The sequence below is a fragment of the Protopterus annectens genome, chromosome 11.part0 (genome assembly GCF_019279795.1).
Source record: "Protopterus annectens isolate FY-2018-M chromosome 11.part0, PAN1.0, whole genome shotgun sequence".
Taxonomy (NCBI): domain Eukaryota; kingdom Metazoa; phylum Chordata; order Ceratodontiformes; family Protopteridae; genus Protopterus; species Protopterus annectens.
Window position 1 is genome coordinate 150,472,597 of NC_056745.1, and position 26,904 is coordinate 150,499,500.

Below are 26,904 nucleotides of genomic sequence, written 5' to 3' on the forward strand. Positions count from 1 at the left end.
CCTAAGGCGGCAAACGATCTCAGTACTCAGAGGTAGAGTGTTGCATTGTGGGAAGAGGGAGGAGCTCGAGTTTGGGATATGAAGTCTGGAAGAGGTGGCTGAGGGGGATCTGAAGACCAGATCCTTAACCCATCAGTGATGAAGAAGAAGGACATCATATCAGCTTGTTCTGGCATTCCTAGTAGAAGTGCAGTCATAATGCTTATTACAAATTGCAATGATACGGCCTCCTATGACCACATGTAAATCATCAATTAAGTTGTTCAACATAGATTCTTAGTCCTCTGTTTTTATCTGCCATCTGAAGAAAAAAGATTGCGACCAGCTCTCCACATATATTTTTTTTAATTTCCCCTTTCATGCCTCCCTACTCCCTTATTTTTTATTATACCTACTGAAACAACTTATTTTCTTAACCACAACTACATTTATTTTATTTCCCCTTTCATGCCTCCCTACTCCCTTATTTTTTATTATACCTACTGAAACAACTTATTTTCTTAACCACAACTACATACAACTTGTTCTAATTAAAGTTAAATTTGTAAAAGAAAATCTATTCTGTTGATGACACAATCTTTTTTTTTTATTTCCCACTGGCCACACATACTCCAATCCAGCACTTAAATCATAAACTTCTTACTTTTCAAAAGGTATTAAAAAATCACAGTGTTTAATCCCTAGTGGTATCATCTCATCCCTTAAGATATAACTGTGTGGAGGCAAATCTTTTTGTAAATACCTTATTCTCACCACATTCTTTTGTTTTATAAATTGTCCCCTGCATTTCAATAGAAGCTGCCACTTGGACATGCTTTCGTTTTACTGCAGCTAATAATCTAGGATCTTCACACAGTGGTGTTCTGTTTCCTACAGACTCCACTTTTTCCTTCTCCATTCACTCCATGTTGCACTACAGTGAAGACAGCACTACACCCCACACAGCTTCAGCTGCCCTTGGCTGTGAGTCTGACATAGAACCCTAATGAAACAACTGATAATCTGATAGCAGAAGGCCCTCTACTTCAAGCATCATGGAGATCACACCATTAATTGTTTGCTATGTTCCTAGTACTAGTAAAACTGCATCTGTGCTCTCTTAAATTGACTCCATATACTTGTCTTACTTATACTTTCATATATTTTGTACTTAAAGAACAACAAAAAGTTACATTTACTACATAACGGCACAGTGGCAAAGAAAGATAAAGTCCTAACTACACCTCAGGTGACATGAGTTTGGTTAGTGGCTTAGCAGCTTGATGGAGCTGGCAGGGAGGAGGGGCATGCCTATCCTGGATGAGGGGGAGGAGTTTGCTGCAAACTGTAGTAATCTTCTGGAGGACAGAGCAAGTGACCTAGGCATGAGCATGTGGTTCATCTAATGACTGAATAGTAGTAGCTTCCACTAACACCACCTCACACTTCAAAAATTCCCTCAAATCACATCTAATCAATACCTGGCTATGTCCCTGTATTACTTAAAAGTAAAACTTCCCTAGCCTATTCTTCCTCCGACCCTTCCAACTTAGGTGATGTAACTCTTGTATAGCACTACAACTCAAATAATTCATGATTTCAGCCTATAAGTAGCTTCTACCTCTGCTATTTGTAACTTTTTTTTACTACCAAAGGGTCTTGTCTGCTTGCATTTCTATTGTAAATATCTGAACATTTTTTCTTTAATAATCTACATGATTGCTATTCTACTCTGTATATAAATACTTATTTTGTACTACTCTGTAAAAAATGTTTTTTCTTTTGTAGAGCTTTTCTGCCGGGGTCTCCGCTGTAAATGGACATATTCCAGTCGGAATTTCCCAGTTAACAAATGTAAAATAAATAAAAATGAAATAAAAACAAGTGCACAGACGTTTCTACTTGGAGAGGGAGAAGTCACTGTGGTTCCCCATCAGGGTTATCGGTGGCAGCACAAGCAGCCCACAAGGCTGCCTCAGTGTTAGCACCCCCAGGCATCTTTAGTCCTAGAGGATCTGGGGATGGTACCTACACCACTAGGGAATGAACTAGATCAAATCCAATGGAGGATGCACAGTAGGCAGGCATGGGGGCAAAAAGATACAACAAAAAAGGTTAAATTTACCACAATAAGTAACCTGCATCTTCACTGTGGACATCTTGTTCCCACTCACGTGGAAAGGGTATGTAAATGTCCCCTTTAGTCAGTGTGAAGATGATGCACTACGCAAAAGCAAATACCTACCTCCCCCAAACATCCAAATTTGGAGGAAATCAGGAAATACTGCCCAGCACTTTTATGTATTGAGAAAGACAGACAGCCAGAGCTCAATTACTGCCTTACTTCTGGACTGTGCAGGTGTGTTATACTGCTGGACAGAACCCAGGCTGGAATCAATTGGCTGTGAATACATATAACAACTGTTTGAATTTTCAAGGCAAACGTAGATAACAAAATCGGGCATATCATTAGATACTGGTAAAAGAACCATATCCAGAATAGGTGTTTTATATATATATATATATATATATATATATATATATATATATATATATATATATATATATATATATATATATATATATATATATATATAATTCAATTGTATACCATCTGTCTCAAACTATACATTCTGTATTTTCACTGTTAAAATTTACAAGTTTACAGGTGCTTTTTCAAAATTCACTGCATACTGGTATCATGGTATCATTAACTGCTGGCTCCTGCTTTTTGCTAATTCTACCATATTAATATTCAGACATTGACTTATTTTAAGAGTACACAAAAACTGTATTTCTTATGAATTAGGGCTGTCTACTGGTAGTACTAAGGACGCAGGTGTCAGTACTGGAGAAATATCATTTATATTTCCTGGAAAACACTGTGATTATATTTGTGTGTAAAATAATTTTGGTAAAGATTCAGTTACTGTTAGTCGGGCATGAGGCTTAGTCTGAAGTTGGGGAAATCCTTGGAAATCAGTGATTTTAACTCTGTTCTCTAGTTGAGCAGTTTAATCTCACTAGTGTGTGGCAGGTGGTGGGCATTACCCAAGGCAGCAGTGTACAGTCTTAAGGTAAACTGCCCCACCCCCCCATATTAACAGGTGCCAGCGTGCAACATTATACTCCCATTCTTCACACAGACGTGCAGCAGTGGGAGGCAGTCTACGTCCATCACATATAGCTCAAAGTTTATTACTGTGGATACGTTGTGAAATGAACTTGTAGAGCCTGTAAAACGGTTATCACCCAAAACTGTGTATTCTTGAAAACACGGTAAATACACAGCAATACACCTTGCACACAGCAGTTAGGAAACAGGCAAAATGAGCTCGGTGAAGTAGGAAGAATGTCGCTGTCACAGCTGACTAAAAATGTAAGCTTAAGGGAATCTAACCTGCTGATATGACTGATTATGAGACCATAACTGCCTTGGAAGTGGCTAAGACTTAAGACAGTCTGACAGTGATGATGAGTGAGCGACATGCCTCAGTACTACTCAATGCAATCCACATGGCATCAGAATACAACCAGAACTGAAAAAAATGGATGTGGAAACAATATATGCTGAAGCACAGAGTTCAAGGTGGAACTGAAGAGAGAGAGAAGAAAAGAGACTGAAGTGCAGAATAGGGGAAAAATACATATCAGCATGAGAAACAGGACAAGGAAAAGCAGCACTGGTCAACAGGCAACGAGCTCAGTCCTGGGTGGATGAAATCCTAAGAAGCCAGTGAGCAACTCTTATATGCAGTTGTACAGTGTAAGGTTTGGTTAGGTGTGGCAGGTAGGTGTTAACCAATGCAGCAGTGAGCCTTTATTGTATACTCTTATGGCCAGTTGCACATTAATCTTGAGCCAGCACATAGGATTATAAACCAATTCATCACATACAAATAGGCAGCAGCAGTACACACTGCGAGACTGTTGCCCCTGTCTGTCATACTCAGTATGAAGGCCACCTCAGATCTCTACTGAAAATAGGCCATGCTGAGTGAAGCTAATCTGGTCAAGGAAAGGAAAGTTAAGTAAATCAGCAATAAACTACACAGTTGTCAACTGGAACTCAATATAACTGTGTACTCAGAGAACATGTAGAAATGAGAGACGTCACAACTGTCTGGTTTCTGGAGGCCATTCTCAGTCTTTGAGGTGATTTCATCTTCCCTAACAACTGGGCTGGCCTGGAAGAATTCAGTAATCAGATGACAGGTCATAGAGGCCCTCTGTCATGCTACAAGCCTGCTCCTTATCTGGAAATCCTGCATGGTCTGCCAAACAGAAATACCCCAATCCAGAGTGACTGCTTAAGTTCAGCCCTAAAAGAGGGCATCCTCAGCCACATCATCATATACAGGCATTTGGCCAGGCTTATTACCCCAAACAAAGAGTTAGAACAGTCAAAATTATAACAGGTTATATTGCAACCCTCTGAAGAAGCCGTGGGAAGGTTCTTAGCTCTTCCATGAACTAAGAAAGGTCAAAAGCTTTTTCAGTGCCTGATCTACTACGGAAGATTGGAAACTGGTCAGGATGAATAAAATGCTTGGGGAGCTAAACCCAAATATGGCTGATAAACACACTATTTTGGCTCGGGCCCATCTCCCCTGTCCTGCATGATAAGGTGACATGATGCTGTGGTCTTTGGGATCTCTGCAGAACCAAAGAAATAAGAGAGCAGTTATCTACAGGATGATTTGAAAGGATATCTCTTAACCTTCCCCCTTACCGTTCTATACTGCTTATTACCCTCTACCCTCACTGTCTCTACATTCATACACAGGTAAATCAGTACTTTTTTCTTACTACCCTTCCTTATCATGCATTTTCAACACTGTTAACAGACACCTCACCATAGAAATTCATCCACATTCCTATCAATACTTCCCTGTACCTACCTATCAATCCCTGTACCTACCTATCTAGCCAACCGTTCATCTTACTCTACTTTACTCCTCCCATTAACCTCTACTATCTGTAACTGTATCCCTCCACACTCCTCCTACCACACACTATCACCTGTCCCTACATCCTTCTAACTCCCAAATGTGTCCCTACTTTATCTTCTATCACTAGCATCACTCACTATAATCACACTCTGAACCAGCTACCACAAAAGTCTTTCTCCCACCGCTACTTACCTGCACCTACCACAAAAAACACTTAAACCAGAATACCACAACACATTTCTTTAATCTCTCCCCAACCTACTCAACATTAACTGCATTAGCACCCTGAAATACAAGCAAGCAAAAAGCACATGCTCTACCATTATCCAAAATTACACAGAAACTCAAGTCCAAATATAAGTGTCTCTTCAAAAGCCACGTTGCTAACTGGAAAATAATTACTGGGGGGGGATATACCGTCCAGTCCTGGTCCGAATCATCTAACACCAGACACCAATAAAGCAGCCCCCACATAGCCTGAAACAGCAACAGACTACCTCTCCAACCATCTAGGACTTAAAATGCTACAAAGCAACCTAAGAAATCTCTATACAAAATCAAAAAAGTTCATACCTTTATAGCCAGCTACTGTCTTGATCTCTTCATAGCTACAGAAACCTGGCTAAAGCCAATTAAATGACAAAAAACAGGAACCATTCCTCTGGCGAAACAGTAGAAAAAAACACCCAGCAAACACCAGCGATTAGACCAAATAACTTTTAGTAACAGCCATTTGGTACCTTGGCTTTTCACCTTAAAGATACAACAATGTGTACACTCCAACAATGTATATCAGGTGAACCCCCACCAATAATTAAATCACATTAGAATTTTAAAGTGCACTGTGCCATTTATACACATCCATCCTTATTTGAATCAAATACTAAAATTTCACATATATCTAACTAATTTATTAAACTTTTCTTGTAGTTAAATATGAATTTCATTCAAATTACATTTACGTAAGTTGCATATAATTTATTCAATTTGTACTTAAATAAATAAACAGATTTACATATTTTATTTATATTAAATATAACATTAACTTAAGTTGACCTCTAGATTAAGACCTTTGGGGTAAAGTGTTCCATAATTCAAAATCATTTTGCTCTCCAGTACATTTAATTTCTGGTTCAAATCACCCCCCATTATATGAGCTAGGTGAAGCTAATATACTAAAAAAGAAAGAATCATCACTCCCCCCAATGCTCTTTGTTAAAGTGTTCTCCTACAGGGCTCCTAAAATTCTTGTTTCGAATATCACCTAGATGTTCCAAAATTCGAACTTTGACTGCCCTCTTGGTTTGACCTATATACCACTTAACCTCCTTGCATCCACATCCCACAATATATACCACCACACACGAATTTCACGTAAACCTTCCTTTAGACACAAACTTTCTTCCATTAATATTTCTACCAAAAATATTCCTCATTTTCCTATATACCTTACCACGACCACAAGCAAAACATCCTATCATATGTTGAGGCACATTATATAACAGTGTATTCAATAACTCGTTTAAATTCAAATACCTTTTATATGAAAACCTTACCATCCCAGGGAAGAAGTCCCACACCATCTCATCCAAACAATGCGTCAGGATTTCATGATCAATCTCCTCATGATTCCAGAAAATGGGGAAAATCTGGACACAAAATAAAAATCTCTTCCAGAATATAAAGGCTTAAGGTTCCTCATACCATATGGTTCTTTCATTATAAACCCCATGTGTATCTTCACCCCTTCCAAGAGTACACCTCAAAGCCCTATCCAAAACTACTTCTGTATAAACTCTCTTAACCAATTTCTTCCTACTGTCTAAGAAAAATTCCACTCTACATTTGCTCTCTGAGGTATTAAGTGCAATATGCTGGAATTCCCTTGGGTAGTGAATCTATAAGCTGGGGGGTGGATGCTCTCAGCATGCAAAAAATTGCTAACTACCCAAAACTACCCTTAATATACTGTCATCCAACAAAACAAATATAGTACTGGTATCCCACATCAGTTATATACGAGCACCTGAAATTTGATATCCACCTTCAGCAAGCCATAAAGAAGATACACCGAAAGCTAGGTTATCTTTCTAGAGTTCAACACTAGCTTACTGACTCAGCTAGACAAACCACAGCCACTTCTTTTCTACTCTCCACCCTATTACGTGCCTCTCCTATTCTAACCAATTTCATCCTCCTCTCTATCAGCCAAACTAGAACAATGCTACAATTAAGTTGTCAAAATTCGCAACCAACCAACAATACAGATCACATCACTGCCTCTCTCTAAAACTAAACTGGTTCAAACTAATTATCCTGTTTTACTCGCAATTAATTACAACCTTCAAACTACTACACAACCCTGAAAAATTCCCATCTCTTTACTCCTTCATTCTACCTAACACAGTACTAAGAGACCTCTATGCTCCACTGACAAATCATTACTCTCCATAAATAAACCTAACAATGCAGGATACTCCCTGTATTTACACTGCACTGCTAACAGCTGGATACCATCCCACTCCACTTAAGAACAGTTTGCAATGTGAAAGACATTAAATGCCAAGTGAAGCAACACCTGATAGGTAAACGGCTCTGCACCTGAACCACCCCTGGTTAAACTGGTATTAATATATAGTTATACAAATTTGTGCCATAACTCTATGCTGCAGAAAACATAACTGGATGCTATCACAACTAGACCCCGTCTATCATCTCATCTCCTTTATCTTCTTTGTGCCGCTCAAACTCTTCATGTTATTTTCCTGCGTCTTCGATTTTGAACATTTTTATGTAAAACTTGACAGTCTATGCATTCTGATGATACTGCAATACATACACCTCACCGTATTTAATTATAAAAATACACACACACACACACACACACACACACACACACACCTCATGTAGATTAATTTTAATGGAAACTATCTCAAATGCAGGAATTCTCCCAGACCCTCTTAGCGACCACCTGCCAGCCTTCACAGACCATCACTCCTCTCCTCTTCAAAAGCAACATCACTACATTCAAACTCATAACCTCTGCTACTTCAACCCTCAAACTTTCTCTGAATGTGTAAAACTTAATGACTGAAACCCCCCTAAGAATCCTGCCCCTCGACAACTCCATCACCTACTTCGATGAACCTTTCTTAAACCTACTCAATAACCACACTCTTCTTAAGAACCAAATATGTCAAGGCTAAAGCCTCTCCATGGCTATCAAAAGAAACTAAGGTAGCCATGCTCCAAAGACACAAAAAAATGGAAGAAATACCAAAGAAACAAACAACCTAACTCCCTACTTGAATTCAAACAACTCCGTAAAAAAACTAACAACTAGAGACCGCAAAGCATACAAATCCAAATTCAATCCGAACACTCAACCAACCCTAGAAAATTCTGGAACACCATCTCCTCCCTCCTCCAACCAGGAAATAAAGATAACCCCTGTCCCAATCCCAAACTCACCGATCTTGAAACTGCCACTCTATTCAACTCATTCTTTGTGGACTGTATAGCTAAATTGTCCTCCTCCTTTCCTCACCCCCAACCCAACCCCACCTGCCTCCCATCCCTCTGATCTCATATCGCCTTCCTCCCCCTTCAACCTAAAACCCATCCTCACAAGTACAATACAAAAGCTACTCCTCCAACTTAAACCTTGCCACAATGCACCTGATAATCTACCATCAGCCTTCCTCAAAATATCTGCTGATAGCATTGCCTTTCCCATTTCCATCTTAATAAACAGATCCATCCAAGAATCCTACGCCCCTTATATCTGGCGACATGCATACAACATTCCACTCCATAAGGGAGGAAAAAAACCCTGACACCACCAATTTCAGGCCTATTGCCATACTTTTCCCACTCTCTAAAATCCTGAAAAATATATCCATTCACAACTGATGCCATACATAACACAAAATAACCTTCTAACCGCCACTCATCACGGCTTCTGTCCTGCCCATTGTACCATGACTGCCCTCCTTTCCCTTCTCGAGACCATTAACCAAGCATGTGACTCTGGCAAATTCATATCTACCCTGTTCCTAGACCTATCCAAAGCTTCTGACACCATCTCCCACCCCTTAAGCCCATCTCAACTCCCCTCTTTCAACCTCTCTCCTTCCACCACAACCTAGTTCTCTACCTACCTCTCCGAATGACAACAAGAGATACAATGGAAATCCTCAACCTCTCCTTTTCTACACAACCCCACCAGTGTGCCCCAAGATTCTGTTTTAGGCCCTTTACTCTTCAATATATTTATCAATAACTATCACCACACCATCCCAGATTCCTCACTAATCCAGTATGCTGACAATTCAACAATCATCTGCTCAGCATACACCCCTCCGACCTACTTCTAAAAACCCAACCAGCCTTCTCTAAAACTGAAACCTGGATGCAAAACAATCACCTGGCCCTAAACGCAAATAAAACTAAAGTGATGATCTTTTCTCCCTCTAGAATCTCCCCTATCGACAAAAACTCCTCTATACTCAGCCAGAATAAAGTCCGCATTGAAACTGTATCAAATACTAAACTGCTCGTTGTTATCAATGATGAACATCTAAAATTTGAGACCCATATCCAAATTATCATCAAAAAAACCCACCAAAAACTAAGACTCCTGTACAAACACAACCGCTACCACACTCCCTCCACCAGAAAAACACTAGCCCCTCCTACCAATCTCCAACTCGGCCTACAATCCAAACAAGAATCCTGTTACAATAAAATATGCAAATTTGCCACCAGTTCAAAAAACTCATCCCACCATTACCACTTTCTCCATACTCTGCAATGGCTCAAGCTACCTAATTACCTGAACTTCCTCAAACTCACCACTGCCCACAAGCTCATCTTCAAACCTTCCAGCTGTCCCGCTCTTGCTACCTCCTTCACCCCCTATATTCTCAACCGCTAACAACTCAGAAAAACCAAAACATTCTACAAATCTACAAACCCTCATGACCCCGGCCACTTCCTGCTATCCTACTCCATAGCTAAACCATGGAACTCTCTCCCTCCCTTTGCAATACTCCAAACCACACCGACTTCAGATCTCTCTTGTTCTCACACCTATCTTCAAAATGGACATGTCCATGCCACTCTCCAACATAACTTCATCCTAGCTACTCTCATCTCCATCCCCTGCTACACCTACCTCTCATACCATTACTTTGTCTACAACTACACTCCATTAAACCAATACTGGACAGCTTTCTGTTGCACCTTGGCTAACCTTGTTAGATTTTCTTACATCGGTAGAAGTACAGTGGATATAAAAAGTGTACACCCCGTTAAAATGCCAGTTTTTTGTGATGTAAAAAAATGAGACCACAATAAATAATTTCAAAATGTTTCCCACCATTAATGTGACGTATAACCTGTATAATTCAATTAGGTTCATAGGTTCATACTAGGCCATCTGCCCTAGGGCATTTATAAGCCCCCCAGGTGTGGTGTGTGGCTTTCCCCACCCCAGGATGAGATACCCATTAGTTTTATGCTTTGCTGTGTCAGTGTGTGAGCAGTGATAGAGAGAGATCCCGACCTATAAACCATCATCTCCCATCCACTCTCTCTTAAGATTTCTCAGAGAGTCTCAGTGGGGGGCTCTGCCTCACATGGACTGGGATTCTGTTCCCAGTCTGTAGGAGTCTCTCTGGGATGATCTGTCCCTATTTATATCGTCTATATATATCCGTGTTTCTTGCTCTCTCTGCTCTTGGTGGCGTGGGATTGGTGGTTTTGATGTCCATTTGTCCGGGTTAATTTGACATGGGCTGTATGTCAGTATGTTGTCAGGCTGAGATCACCTCTGAGCAGGCGAATAGAGAGCTGATTTTCTTCAGTCATCATCAGACGGCATCGGTGAGCCCCTGTTTGATTTTTTGTTTCCTTTTTTTGGGGTCTTTCCAACTGCTTTGGGAACTGCTAAGAGATTCGGTGTGCAGACATATCATTGGTCTGATAAGTGAATAATCAGGGGTAGGTTAGGGTACACTTGAAAAACAAACAAATCTTTTAGGAGAAAAAAAATAAAAAACATACAATAAGCTGGTTGCATAAGTGTGCACACACAAACTAGCACTTTGTTGAAGCCCCTTTTGATTTAATTACAGCATTTAGTCTTCTTGGGTAGAAGTCTAGAACTGCGGTGGTGGTGCTGCGGTAGCGTTGTCGCCTCACAGTAAGACGTTGTCCTGTTCGATTCTCAGCTAGAGCGTCTTCTGTGTGGATACATGTGTGAATGGGCGTACCTTCATTGAAGGTTGTGCGTCAGGGCCGGCAACTCGGCACATAAAAATCTACTGCCAATCATTAGCGGACTGGAGTTCCACTGTGGTGACCCCTAACCGGGAAAAGCCGAAAGACGCAACAATCTTCTTGGGTAGAAGTCAATCAGCATGGCACATCTTGACTTGGTAATACTTGCCCACTCTTCCTTGCAAAAGTGCTCCACATCTGTCAGATTGCAAGGGCATCTTTTGTGCACAGCCCTCTTCAGGTCACCCCACAGATTTTCTATAGGATTTAGGTCAGGGCTCTGGCTGGGCCATTCCAAAACTTTAATTTTCTTCTGGTGAAGCCATTCTTTTGTTGATTTGGATGTAAGCTTGGGGTCACTGTCATGTTGAAAGGTGAAATTCCTCTTCATCTTCAGCTTTCTAGCACATGCCTGAAGATTTTGGGCCAAATATGAAAGGTGAAATTCCTCTTCATCTTCAGCTTTCTAGCAGACGCCTGAAGGTTTTGGGCCAAATGTGACTGGTATTTGGAATTGTTCATAATTCCCTCCACCTTGACTAAAGCCCCAGTTCCAGCTGAAGAAAAGCAACCCCAAAGCATGATACTGCCACCACCATGCTTCACTGGGGATGGTGTTCTCTTGGTGATGTGAAGTGTTGTTTTTGTGGCAAACGTACCTTTTGGAATTGTGACCAAAGAGTTCAACATTGGTCTCATCAGACCATAACACAATTTCTGACATGCTTTTGGGCGACTCGATGTATTGTTTTGCAAATTTTAGCAGGGTCTGGATGTTTTTCTGTGTAAAAAAAGGCTTCTGGCTTGCAACTCTACCCCATAGGCCAGACAGAATACGGGAGACTGTTGTCATATGTAGTACACAACCAGTACTTGCCATAAATTCCTGCAGCTCCAGTGTTGCTGTAGGTCTCTTGGCAGCCTCCCTGACCAGTTTTCATCTTGTCTTTTCATCAGTTTTAGAGGGATGTCCAGTTCTTTGCAACGTCACTGTTGTCCCGTATTTTTTCCACGTTTTGATGACTGTCTTCACTGTGTTCCATGGTATATCCAATGCTGTGGAAATGTTTTTGTAACCTTCTCCTGACTGATACCTTTCAACAATGAGATCCCTTTGATGCTTTGTAAGCTCTCTGTGGACCATGGCTTTTGCTGTAGCAGGCAACTGAGTAAATGTCAAGAAAATCTTACTAGGACAGCTGAACTTTATTTGGGGTTAATCAGAGTCTCTTTAATTACACAACCAGCTTATTGTACGTTTTTTATGTTTTATATTTTTACCCTAACAGATTTGTTTTGTTTTTCAACTGAATTGTACAGGTTATAGGTCACATTAAAGGTGGGAAAATTTTGAAATGATTTATTGTGGTCTCATTCTTTTATATCACAAAAACCTGGCATTTTAACAGGGGTGTGCACACTTTTTATATCCACTATGTTTAACTTTGTACATACAAAATTTCCAACAATGTCCTATTATTTGTATTTCTTTGCATGACTGTATTATACCTCATATGCATTATGCTGTATTCTCAACCTGATTTGTGTATGCTTGTAATTGTTCACTGGAGCTTTTCTCCCCGGGCCTCCACTGAAAACAGGCTCTTCTTGGCCCAGTGGACTTCCCTGGTCATCAAACTGAAAATAAATAATAATAAATAAGTAACCGATATCAAAGATGTCTGAATAATGGATCTGTTGCTCAAGAATGAAACTGATTGTAAATGATGATGAAACAATGCAAATGATATCCATGAACAAGCTTCTCATGTCTCTCAGAAATATTACCAATGTCCATGAGTTCAAGAAAACATCGAAACAGCACCTGGCTATGTCTCTGTGACCATCCCACCTGAACCCTGTCCCTTCTTCTCTACTACTACTTTCTGCCTTCTCATTCTCCCTGCCCTCCTGACTCCCTCCCTTTAGTCAAATTTCACTTAATATATATTACGGTTTCCTTTTTTCTTTACTGATACCCGTTATCCTCACTCTCTGTATATGTCTTAATTTTTAATTTTCTTTTCTTCTCTAACTTTACATATGTTACCATTTTTTTCTTATTTACTTTATCTTCTCGAGTTAATTTTCTTGTACTGTTACAATATGGAGCTTTCCTAATGTACATTACTTTTGCATATAAATTATCTTGTATTGTTGTAATCTGTAACTTTTCTCCCCGGGCCTGTATTGAAAAAGGGCATTTGCCCAGTTGGACTATCATATTCAACAAATGTCAAATAATTAAATAAATAATAAACATGTTGTCTGTATACTGGAGCTATTCTCTCTGGAACTCAATGAAAAAGCGTACTGCTCATTCAGACTTTCCCAGTAAACAAATGCCAATCAATCAATCAATAAATAATTATTATTCCACTCGTGAGAGAAATAAAAGATGTTTGTCACCATGGGAGAAGGAGAAGTGGTACTCAAATACTTCTAGGTTGAAAATACTGCATTCTTGAGCACAAGCTTCAGTTATATTATTTTACAGGTAATTAAAATGGACCACTACTGACACCCTCTCAGTTACAATCTTGTTACAGTAGAAATGAATAAAATGCATAAGAATGCGAGAAACAACATTACATTTAAACTTGGAAGTTAAAACGTATGTACACTTATGTAGATGCATAAGTAACCATTTGAAATGTCAGGGTAATACTGAGACTAAATGCTGAGACTACTAACTCCAAGATGGCCATGTCTCAGAAAATTCACTTTTTTCCAATGTATGGAAATGTGTGTGGAGGGTTTGCCCCTGCACAAAAAACAAACAAAAAAAATTAAAGAACAAGGACAGAGAGGACTGGACGAGTAGCGAAGGGTCCAGAGTCTGTGCCAGCTTGTTCATTTCCCATATACACAATGCACTGCCAGATTAGCATTGCCTCTTTGCAAAAAGGTATGACCTTTTGTCTGCATGCTTGTTTAGATACCACATAAGTGACTGACTCATTATCTGCTCTAATAAAAGCAGCTTTGCCTCCAATGTTCGCAGGAATATTGTTCTTAGCTCTAACTGCTAGATGAGAAGCCCTCTCTCCAGAAAGCACAAACCCACCCACCAGATATGTATGGAAGCCTCGTTTCCCCATTCACTGTGCAAGCAAATCAGCTGCCCTTCAGCATTTCTGATGTGCTCTCTTGTAGAAAGAAATGGCTCACCAAACAGTTGTTGGAGACTTCACCATTCCAGGGCTTGTCACAAGAGGTCTGACACCAGGACACGGATTGTGAGAATCTCTCTCTCTACAAACACTAACACTTCACAATATGTACAAGGCTTACATTCTCAGGCATGTAAATTATATGATGAAGAAAGCTGCAGTCAGTCATCAGACCTAGACGTTGCAGGAGGGTCCTCACCTCATCTTTGCACTGCATTCTTACCCAGGATGCCAAAGTCATGAAATACTGGCATTTCTCCAAAGATAGAAACCACAGGTGTTTAAAATGTCCAGCTTCACACTTATGAAGACCAGCCTTTGAGTGGAAATCAAACAGAATTTATTCCAATTCAGGGTCACTTCCTGGGAATATAGCCAGAACACCCATTGCAGGGACATCTCCACAGTTTTCCTGGTTGGGATTACAATAATACACCTGTCCAAGAAAGGGAGTACATAGAGATTTTTCTCCTTCAGCCATCATAGCCAACACCCTGGCAAATACCTCGGACACTGAAACAGTCCACAGGGCAATATTATGTAATGAAAGTGAAGTCCTCCTGAAGAGGACAGCACTACTTTGTTATGTGGACTCCAAGCTGTGACTTCTAGATGGTGTCCATCAAATCCAGAAACACTACTCAGGCACCCTGAAGAAGCAGAGACACAAGGTGACCATCCAGAAATGAATGCACTGCATGCTGAAATTTACAGAGGTCAAGAATGGACAGTAACAGTTTGTTCCCTTTAGGGCAAGAAGAGGAGGAAGTAGCATCACTGGCCTCTCTGACAATGGACAGCCTTTATGATCTCTTTCAGTACTAAAGTTCTTGTCTGACCCAATGTCTCTGATTAAATGGATTATCCACTACTGGAGGTCTCTCCAGTGGAAATCCATGAGAAATGTCTCTGATGAAATGGATTATCCACTACTGGAGGTCTTTCCAGTGGAAAACCATGAACTGTAAGATGTGTCTGAAATTAATCTGCAGAACCTGCCACTTTTCTCTCCATATGAATACAGCTCACAGCACTTCCCCACGGACAAGGTGGTGTGGCCTTCAGACCTGTCCTCTTGGGAGACTTGGCTGTCTCAAGAGTATTCAGGACCATTAGGTGCTCTAGCAGTACATCAGTTGACAAGGAAGTTTCTTCATTTTTTTCCCAATTAATACGTTTATTAAAAAAAGGCAAAGCAGGATGGGGTGGGGGGTGATGTAAAGGTCCCCTACAGTGGTGCATGCCTGTCGTTTCTTCTTTTTCAGGTTGCTGACCAAGTTGCAGGGGACCTACAAATAAAGCACTTATATCTTAAAATGAGCAAAGTGATTATTCAGAATGCTGCTTCTACTTAAGTACAGCATCATGCAAATATACAGGCTTGAGGCCTTCACCAAGATTTTAGTGCAGTTTAAATTATAACGTAATGCATGATAACCCTCTTTGGAAGCCACTGACAGGGTTTCAACAAGGTCCTCAATGAAGGTTTTGTTAATTTTAGAGAAACATGATTCTCTGAAACATTTACAGTCAAACAAATGTGAGTAAAATGCAAAACTGACTGAAACACATTCTGATGAAACCACTGAAGTAGCAAGTTATTAAAACTTGTATGCCTGAAACTCAAAATCTTACCCCCCCAAGGAACACTGTCCCTACATCACCCTTAATTATTATAAGAACTCCAAGATCTGTGTCACTTAAAGTAAACACAGCAATTTGGTTATTAAGAGACCACATTTTACAAAAAATTGCAACAATAATTAAGGGGGTGTGAGTTTTACAGGGATTAATACCCTGCAGTGACTCTTTTAGGCTCAGTTTGGTACAACTGCTCGGAGTTTGGCATTCTAAGCCAGAAATCTGAAATGGATCTAAGAGAATCCAAGGCATCCACTGAAATCTTCTAAACATAAGTAGAATTTAAGTATTTTCCTTGCACTTGCACACTGTTTTTCACTGTACTATTGCTTCAACTTATACTGTTTTTGCCGCTGTGACCGTTTTATTCTGCATTTGTTTTTCTTTGATTCATATGCCTTAAATACCATAGGCTAGATTCAGAATTACTGCACCTAGACTGTTTGATATCACTATAGCCCTACAACTGGCTATCTTGTTTTTTTTTAAGAGGGCCCCCTTCACCACTGTGGCATAAGTGTCCAGCTCAGGACTCAAGTGATTTAGAGATTACGGGAATAAAGGCTCAGTGAGGGGCTTTTCTATTGGTAGACTGTGTTATAGCGGTTTAAATTAGTTTGTATTTAAGCAGTGCATTTGCGAGTAGCTGCTCACCACCCAATGGGTTTTTGTACTGCCGTGTATAGACACAAATGCTTAGAAAGACAAATTTTCCCTAGATAACTGTTAGGAAACCCTCCTAAGCTTCTCTGCTTCTCATCGCTCAACGCAGTTGTGCACTGGTGCCTGGACAGCAACCCAGCTCCTCATTTTGAGATGTTGAGGCAGGTTTTTACTCCTAACCTCCCCACTGATTAGCTGTTTTTACTAGTCCTACAGCAGAACCTGGTCCATCTATCCCACTCCCCACTACTTTGTACAGAATACACCTGTCGTAATGGACAGACAGTTTCCCAACATTTCTCCAGCCAGCCTGATTGACATGGGCATCCTGAGGCAATGTAGCAACTGCTTCATGTATACTTACAACCTATTACTCATAAAACATACAAACACAGTAAGTGAGACATGTATCTATACTATGAATCTGGAATCCATGCTCTCTCTCTCTCTCTCTCTCTCATGTAACAACAAACCAGATATCAAACAGATTGTCAGCACACACACTTCACCTCTTCCACAAACCAAGTGAATAATGTATAAACCTACATATGTGGATGTACTCACTAGAAGTTCAACAAAAGAGCAGGGACCACAAAAGTACAAACCTTCTGCACACAACATAGTCCCAACGGAATCCACTATACATAAAAACACACATATCAGTGTCTCACTCAATAAGCCCCTAAAGCAAAATACCTCAAAACCAAATGTCTTTGTCATAGGTGACTCCACAGTGAGGTGGGATAAGGAGAAAGTCACGGTCAGCTGCCTGTCAGGTGCCAGGATCCACTAAATCACACGTGCACTCAAGTCTCTCAACAACAAGCATAATTATGACACTGTCACAGTCCATGCTGGAGTAACTGACTTGAGATATAACTCACTGGACTATACGAAGAGAGACATGACTGAGCTTTCACATTGTGTGTCTCAGGCAGGTATATCCCTATCCCTAAACAGCATTCTATCTTAACCCAGGATGATGCCTGAGTAGAAGCAAAAAATGGACTACAACAATTGGCTTAGCTTCTGGTGTCAATCCAGGGGGATCCAGGATCTGTCAGCCTGGGACGATATGGTAGACAGACCATGCTGATTTGCCAGAGATGGTCTTCATCTGTCACCTCTTGGCTTACAGTTACTGACAATGGTACTTGCTTCCCCCATACTGCCATTTTTAGGCAATGTCATAAAAACAAAATTCCTGAAGAAAAAATATACACTAGAGGCTAACTTAAGGTTATGCTGCTTAATGCTATGAGTCTAAATCAGAAACTGCACTCACTGGAAGCACTCCTTACCCTGGGAGATGCCGATGTCTGTGCAGTCACAGAGACATGGTTCAAGGCCGCACAAAATACTCTAGCCATGCAGGGCTACAACACTTTCAATACATTCAGACTGCAAAATGAATGTGAAAGAACCAAAGGAGGAGGTGTACCCATCTTTATTACAGACAAATACTCCTCAAGACTGGTTAAACAATATGATTCCCTAGAGTGACTCCAAGTCCAAGTAATGGTAGGAAAGACCCCCCCATGTCATTGTTAGCTACAGGTCCCCCACCATGAACCTCAAACCACACCGCCTACCTGGACCTACTTGAGTCACTCATAATACAGCCAAACACCCTGGTTGTGGGTGACTATCCTTCCATCGACTGGGAGACATATATGAGCACAAACACACTTGCCCTAAGATTCCTGGACTTTGTTAACATAAATGCTCTGGAACAGATATTCTGCACCCCCACAAGGAACTCTAGTGTCCTTGGCCTAGTACTCACCAACATGGGGGATCACTGCACCACCCCATGTGTGGGACTCTCCCTGTTAAAGTCCGATCATAAATTAGTCTTGTTCGAAGTAAATCATACCTGACCCCCCTCAGGAGCAAAAAGGTTGAAAAATTTCTCAAAAGCAAACTATAGCCTCCTAAGAGATGACATACATAGTTTCAAACCCCCTGCCACTATTGACAGCAATGACTCTTATACAGAGATGTACACAAATGTACTGTATAAACACCAAACACAATACAAATGTACAGACTCAGCCACACCAGAACGGATCAAAACAAAGTCCTCATGAAAAAAACAAGCCACCCTGGTGGACATCTAGCATAAACAGGTTATACTACAAGAGACAGAAACTGCTGTCAATGAACAAGGGGGAATGGTCTCAGCACAGGAGGAACACCCTCCACAGCTTGAACAAGCAAATTAGACATCTTGTAAAGTCCTCTTAAGCTAATTATGAAACAAAATTAGCATCCCTAGCTAAGGATAACAACAAGGCATTCTTTAGCTATATCCGAAATCTAAAAGGGAAGGCCCAGCTTTGTGTCGAATTAGTAGTGGACAGTACCACTCATACTGAAACTGAGGACATTGCAAACCTGCTAGCAGACAAGTTTGGTGAAAACTTCACCCCCTGTCTCCACCAATCATACCTCAAAGCATATCTGTCACCAGTCCTCAACCTAGTATCTCCAAAGAGCAGATCATAACTGCACTCTCCAAGGCCAAAAACAAAGCCGTTATGGGACCGGATAACATCCCTAGCTGCTTACTAAACCATCTAAAACAGGAGTTAGTGGAACCACTGTGAACTCTCTCCAATCACCGCCTAAGTACTGGTTATGTTCCAGCTGAGTGGAAAACAGCAACTGTAATCCCCTTGCACAAAGGGGGTCCTTCAACTGACCCCGGGAACTAGACCTATAAGCCTAACCAGACTCATCTGTAAGGTCATGGAGAAAGTCTTCATGGACCTTATTAACAAGGATATAGGACACCTTCAAACTCTTGACCCAACCCAGTTTGGCTTCGTTAAGGACAGATCATGCCTGTTAAACCTGGTGTACTACTTTGAGAATGTCACCAAAGCCCTGGATGAAGGCAAAACAGTACATGCTGCATATCTTGACTTAGTTAAGGCCTTCGACACCATCCCCCAATCGGGCATCACTGAGAAACTCACCCAGCTGGGGATTAACCCATACGTCACTAGATGGGTAGCCAACTGGCTCACAGACAGAACGCATACAGTCAAAGTTGGGGATTCCATCTCTACCAGCAGACCAGTTAGTAGAGTTCCACAGGGACTTGTGCTGGGTCCCCTACTGTTTGGAATCTATTTTTCAGAAATCCAGGTGAAAATAGATGGCCTGTGGCTTAAAAAATTCATTAAAGACTGCAAACTGGGTGCAATCATTGAATCCCCCCAAAGATGTCAACATACTGCAAAATGAGCTTACAATGATAAATGATTGGTGCTAAAGCCACAGACTAAACTTAACACACAAAAAAAATGCATTATCATCCCCTTCAGCAAAGAAGCCCCTGCAAACTTCAATATTAATAACATCCCCTGAAGTTCAAACCCAGTAGTGAGAGAATTGGGAATGCAGGTTGATAGCATCCTTAACTCTGATCATCATATGTCCACAGTGGTAAGGAAGGCCTTCTGAATTGCACATCTCATAAGTACGGGCACAGCATCCAAAGCTAAGGAGGTTGTAACTCTCCTGTACTTGTCCCTCATCAGACCAATAATTACAATGCTCCTTTCGGTATGTACCTCACCAAACACCTGCAGCAGCTGGAAACACCTCAGAAGTTTCTCACCAAGCAAATTCAGGGCCTTTGACACCTGACCTACATGGACAGACTGAAGGCCCTGTCACTGTACTCTGTATCGTACAGATTGCTTACAGGCAACCTGTGCCTGGCCTACAAAGCAGTCTCAGACCCTGCCTTAATGGAAATACTGCAGATCAGCAAATCAAATGGGACAAGACTTACTCAGTCTAGGGACCTTAACCTAGCTTGTGACATTAATAGAATGTGCTGGAGAGACATATATGTCTTCCAGAGGCTGCCACTCCTCCAGAACTTCCAATTCACATTAAACAGAGCTCCTCGAACCTATTTTAGTGTAACTTGTACAATTTAATGGGAAACCATAAATTTACCCTAGGGGGTTTCACTTACATCCCTTCTTGGACAGGGGCAGCTGGTGCTGACCTTAGGTTTGCATTGCAAATATAGACTATATATCTTGATTTATAAGGGAACAAGGGTATATCATGGCTAGTCTTGCAAAGGCCCTACGGCCCATAGCCCAGTAACCTCCGATGATCCTTTTTTTTTTTTTTTTTTTCAAGTTTCAACCATAGAGAGAAGTAATATGGTACATAAAAATTAGACATTAGCAAAACTGTGTGGTTAAGAGGCAATCAGTTTTAAACTACTGTTGTAAAGGAAAAGGAAAAGATAATTTTTCAAATGCATATGTTTTATTGTCTTGTGTACATCAATGTATCTGAATTTAAAAAAAAAGTAACTTAAATGTTTTCAGATATGTTCATGCCATGTGATTACTTTAATTTAGGATTTACATTTGTCACATGATTAAGTTACGATATCTCTACATATTTTGCATTTTTATATATCCCTTAACTCAAGTAAATCCGCACTAATCCTATTTACTCCCAAATAGCTTACAATCAACAAAACCTCCTTTCAGTCACCTCATCCAACAAAACAAAAATCTGTGTAGATGAGAACTTAAAAATTTGATGCATGCATCCAAAACACAGTGAAATAATTACACCAAAAACTTCATTCATTCTAGACAGCCTAACTCTTCCTCTCAGACACTAAGAAAACATATTGCCTCTTCTCTCTTCTTGCCTAATCTGTTGTATTCTGCTCCCATCCTTAACAACATCCAAGTGACCTTGATTAACAAACTTGAGCAATGTTACTACAAAATAGCATGCTTTGTTGCCAATTTTTCAAATAAAACCAACAATTGTGCCACTCTAAGGGAATTACACTGGCTGGAATTCCCACATTATCTAACCTACTCACAGCTTCCACAAATCCATAACATTGTGTATAACCCTAACAACTAGGCATCCATTTCCAACCTCATACAAATACATAACCCTTCCAGGCCACTACGTTCATCAGACAAATACCTAGTACATGTATCCAAACCCAACAATTCTGCTGGCAAATCACTACTCTCACACCTCATTAAATCCTAGAACTCCATCCCAGTAGCAATATGGTGATAATATTCCTTAAAATTATTTAAAATCTCAGCTAAAGTCCTACCTACCCAGTTGCCAGCTGTAACATGTGATGCTCCTAGATAATCTCCAAACCCTTATTGATACCATTCTTTTATGTAACTGGCCAATCTCTAACCATCTTACTATCACCTACCCCTGTCCATTACTATCCGTCTCCCTCCTACCTGGATTCCCCAATACTCCTTCACAATTTATAAACATCTTCATCCTATAATTACTTTACTGTTTCCAACTCGATATCTATTTCAGCTTATTCCATTTGAAAGCAGCTAGACTCTTTTAAGCTTGATATTAGCAAATACTTTACTGTATTCTTCATTTAACTATCATGTTTTCATTAACTGTCGTATCATTACAATTCTATGAATGTTGATTTATTACTCTATGTATATACATTTATTATTTTTTTGATTAACTATCGTGTCATTACTAGTTTATGCATCTATGTACATTTATTATGTAAATCTTCTACTCATTCTGTAAAATCCAGCATTTCTCCCTGGGTCTCTACTGAAAATGGGCTTTGTGCCCGGTCAGACTTTCCTGGTAAACAAAAGCAATACATAAATAATTTAAGTGAGTTTTGGTTTATGAGCTACCAGTCAGATGAAGCTTTTTGAGATAAAATGAAAGTGCTTACTTTTTTGTTTTAAGGTTCTTTATCACCCTCCATCCTAAGAAAGATGTTTTAGTCGGTGTTCAGTGTTCTTAAATATAATGTAAAACATACCATGCAAAGTAAAATAATTGTGCCTTGCAGGACCCCAGTGCTAATGGTGCTATAACTGTAGACCAAAGCTGTATCAGCATGCTAACATGGAGTTAGCAAAATGGGATTGTTCCAGTCTGCGCAATTCAGTAATCTGTACATTTTGTTCTAGGTATTTGGCCACTTGGGTTTCAGGGAAATGAGCTTCAGTAAAGCCGAAATGTGGCAGTGAGGTGCACTTTGTCGTTACACTTGCCCAAAGCTTTAAAATCCTTGTCAGAATGGAAATGTTTAGTGGTGTCAGGGATCTAAAATGGATCAAAAATATCACAGAGGAGTTCTCACGAGGATGGTTGAAAACAGATTCAACCCACTATGGCTGGGACCTTCACAGCGCTTGTCTTCTTAGCTGCTGAACTAATGTCTAAGTGCTTCCAGGTTGCTCCAGTAAATTCATTACTACTTGCACCACTGGAGGAATGATCCAGGGCTTCTCAGGCTTTTTATCCAAATATGCTGCATGGTACTTCTGAAGGAATGGGATAAGGGTACACAGCTACTCCCAACTGTTCCTCATATGCCTGACAGCCTGTCCAAAGGAAGAGTCATGTGGAGAAGAGGAAAATGGAGAGCAGACTCATTAACTTTGCCCATCTCCATGACAATGGCCTCTCTGTAAGTTTTATGTGACAGATAAGCACCTGGTATGAGACTATGTGCCAGCCAAAGCCAGATGATATGCAGAAATGACACCCTGAGATTACGCCCAGTCGGGAGACAGGAATGCACCTCCATAAGTCACACTGTCTTCTCCTTAAGACAAAAGATAAATGTGAGCTTCAGACCTTGCTAGTCAAGGCTGGGCATAGCAAATGCAGAGACCAGGTGACAAGGTTAACACTGGACTTGCTTTCAAGAGGGTAGGCATCAACCTACCATTCTAAAGTTTATCCATCCTACAATGCTCTGACATCTGCTTAGGGTTGCACAGTTGATCCTCCTGCCAGTCACTGTGTGAGAAGCTCTGAAAAGATGCCATAATTTTCATCGGACCTTACTTCTGCAACAGTAATAAGATGCAGGATTAAACCTTGGTCACTCGTGACAGTTTCTCATGGCGCACACCTTCCCAAGACAATACAGACAATACCGTGGTGGTACAGCGGTAGCACTGTTGCCTCACAGCAAGAGGTTCTCCTGTTCAATTCTTGGCTGGAGTGCCTTCGGTGTGGAGTCTGCATGTCCTCCCCGTGGCCTCTGAAAGACATGGGTGGAATGGGCGTGCCTTCGATGAAGGTTGGGCGTCGGGCTGGCAACTTGGCACCATGAAAATCTACTGGCAATCATTAGCGGACTGGAGTTCCGCTGTGGAGACCCCTAACCAGGAAAGCCGAAAAGACCAACAACTGATACAACTAGTTGGTAATTTAAAAGCTACATAGACACAAGTTTGTTTATAAGACAAGCAATTGTAGGAACTTTGATGACAAACTGGATTGTGATCCAACTGTGCAAGTGGCAAACAAGAACTGGTAGGCTTTGGGGACAATCTTGCTTATGTATTCAATGTGCGACACACAGTGTGCTATGGCACAAGTCTGATTATATTCCCTGTGCATGTGATTTTTCCAAAAATTTGTTAAAAGTCTGAATGGTGGAAAGTATAAAGTTAAAACCAAGAATCCTTCAAGGGGAGTCCTCAAAAATCACATTTTCTCTTATTATATGCTTATGGAAAAGCTGCATCAGACTGTACCAACAGAGTTATTTCTCTAAGTAAGCTTTAGATTTTGTCATTTGGTATATATCAACATTACAACTGCATGCAAAGGTGATAAAAAGGAAAACAAAACAAAGATGGAATATGCTGAAATCCTACAACTTGTTTACTTTACACACCTGTAAGTCAGTCTTAAAAATAAAATATACAAACAAGAAGAATTATGAGTCAGAAAATACAGATATAAAATTAAGCAAAGTTAATGAAACTGCAGTTATTTCTTAATTCACAACAATGCTTCTGTGCCTTTACCACTGGTGAAAAGCATACTCACCAGTCTGTCTGGTTTGGCTGCCCATTCAAGGGATAAGGCTGATTTTGACATGACAGTGGCCTTGGTCTGCATGATCGGGTTAAAGGACCATATTTTGATAACACCATCAACATCCAGACTAGCTATCCTCCTTCCTGAGCAATCAACCCTGCAAAACCAAAACTGTTTATTAGCTTTTCTTATGCATGCATACATGCACAAAAATAAACTTGCATGTTTGTCCTACTTTTAGTGATGTCCAGTGGTGAAAATATACACATCAATTTGGGAACACATGGAGTACACAAAATACAGACCATATACAAAGCAATTAGAACCGGTGCACATTTATGTTACTGGTATGTATGAGCTACAACAACCCATATCAAGTTTAGCCATGGATGAAAATAACAGTAGAGAAAAACATGTCATGTACTATATCAAACAGCAGTGAATCTAACATTTCCTTAGAATACACGTTTTTATCTTCTGCTTCTGGTGTTCTTTTCACCTTCAATCTCATGGCGGAAGGATGGACAGCACAATGAAATGCCAAATATAAATAGCTGCATTCTTACCCTATCAGTTTTACCCCTTTGGGAGTCTAGGACAGGGGTTATCCTCATTTTTCTCTAAAATTCAGCATTTTAGAGAAAAAGCTTCTATGCAGAGGGTCACAGACTCTAGGCAGGCATATTCAGTCTGTCACATGCCAGAAAACAAGGTCATGCTTAGGTCCTGAGCCTACTAGTACATCCATAATCACTAACCAAACAGGTTTCCTACAAATTAAGAAACTAAACATGACAACTTGACACATACTTACTTGTCTGTGGGTACAAACTACATGTATGACACAGCAGAGACTGATGCACTCTTCCAATTTCTTTGCACAATTGCATATTGTTCAAATACCAGAAATATCTCAGTACTCAACAAATGCAAACCAAGTCAGATTAAATCCACTTCTTTGTAACAGACAACTCAGCCACTAACCTTTCCAAGTGGTTTGAATTATATATCAGGATTGAGACTGTGTTGTCTTAGTGAATTCCCCTTTCTCTGAGGAACAACGTTCATAGAATTACAAGTAGCAGGTGTGGGATCAGAACTCCCATGTCAAGGCTTTGCCTCCTAACAAAAGATTTATGAAGCATTACAGTATCTTCTGAGTTTCCCCTTGTAAGGGTGGCAATGGCATTTTTTATCAGATTTTTTTCAGTTAAGACTACTTCATTGTAATTTTGTCATGCAGCCCTAACCTGCCTTAAAGGAAATGAAAACAGCAGTGACTGGATGGAGAGGTTGTCCAAGTGAAAAGTATAGTTGAAGGGTATTTGTAACATACTGAAGAGGGTCTCCATACATACAGTACAGTTGTGTAAGAACTTAACATAAGAGTAGATGTCCTACTGATTACTGCTGCAGTATTCCTGACATATGGCCAGAGTACAAAAGCTTTACTTTTCTTAGGTTGCATGTCTGACGCATGACCTCCACTCATACTCCTTGGGGTATATACACGGACATACAAGCATGGATCCTCAGACCATCTCCAAGCCAGTGGCCTGAAGACTACTGAGAGAGGAGACTGGTCAGCTAGTAGGGGTGTATCTAAACTAAGTAAGAAAACTCCCCTGTTTCCATGTAACAGAGCAGAGGTCAAAGCAAAGGAGAGAGGAAATGAAGGAGGAAGTGAGAGAGAGAAGAAAGGGATGGAGGGTGGGATGGAATACTGCAACAGTGAAAATTAGTACATTCACTGTTATGGTAAGTTCCTACACAACTGCACTATGTCCTGTCTGTGTACACTAGTAATGGTCCAGGTTTCCAAAGTTGGGTGAAAATCTGAAGTGCTTTCAGAACTGCCCTCATTTCCTTCAGACTGGTATGTTCCTTCTGTCTGAAGAGCTTGCAGAACTGCCCTCATTTCCTTCAGATTGGTATGTTCCTTTTGTGTGAAGAGCTTGCAGAACTGCCCTCATTTCCTTCAGACTGGTATGTTCCTTCTGTCTGAATAGCTTGCAGAACTGCCCTCATTTCCTTCAGACTGGTATGTTCCTTCTGTCTGAAGAGCTTGCAGAACTGCCCTCACTTCCTTCAGACTGGTATGTTCCTTCTGTCTGAAGAGCTTGCAGAACTGCCCTCATTTCCTTCACACTGGTATGTTCCTTCTGTCTGAAGAGCTTGCAGAACTGCCCTAATTTCCATCAGACTGGTATGTTCCTTCTGTTTGAAGAGCTTGCAGAACTGCCCTCATTTCCTTCACACTGGTATGTTCCTTCTGTCTGAAGAGCTTGCAGAACTGCCCTCATTTCCTTCACACTGGTATGTTCCTTCTGTCTGAAGAGCTTGCAGAACTGCCCTCA

General features: G+C 40.6%; 1 protein-coding gene across 1 annotated transcript in view; it reads right to left on the reverse strand.

Moving 5' to 3' along the window:
* WDR91 (WD repeat domain 91) overlaps window positions 1–26,904 on the reverse strand; it is a 1,072,555-nt gene that overhangs the window by 253,366 nt on the left and 792,285 nt on the right. The window contains exon 11 of the mRNA XM_044087550.1: window positions 24,557–24,704. Within this exon, the coding sequence (XP_043943485.1) occupies window positions 24,557–24,704 (148 nt within the window). The remainder of the gene's footprint in view (window positions 1–24,556; window positions 24,705–26,904) is intronic.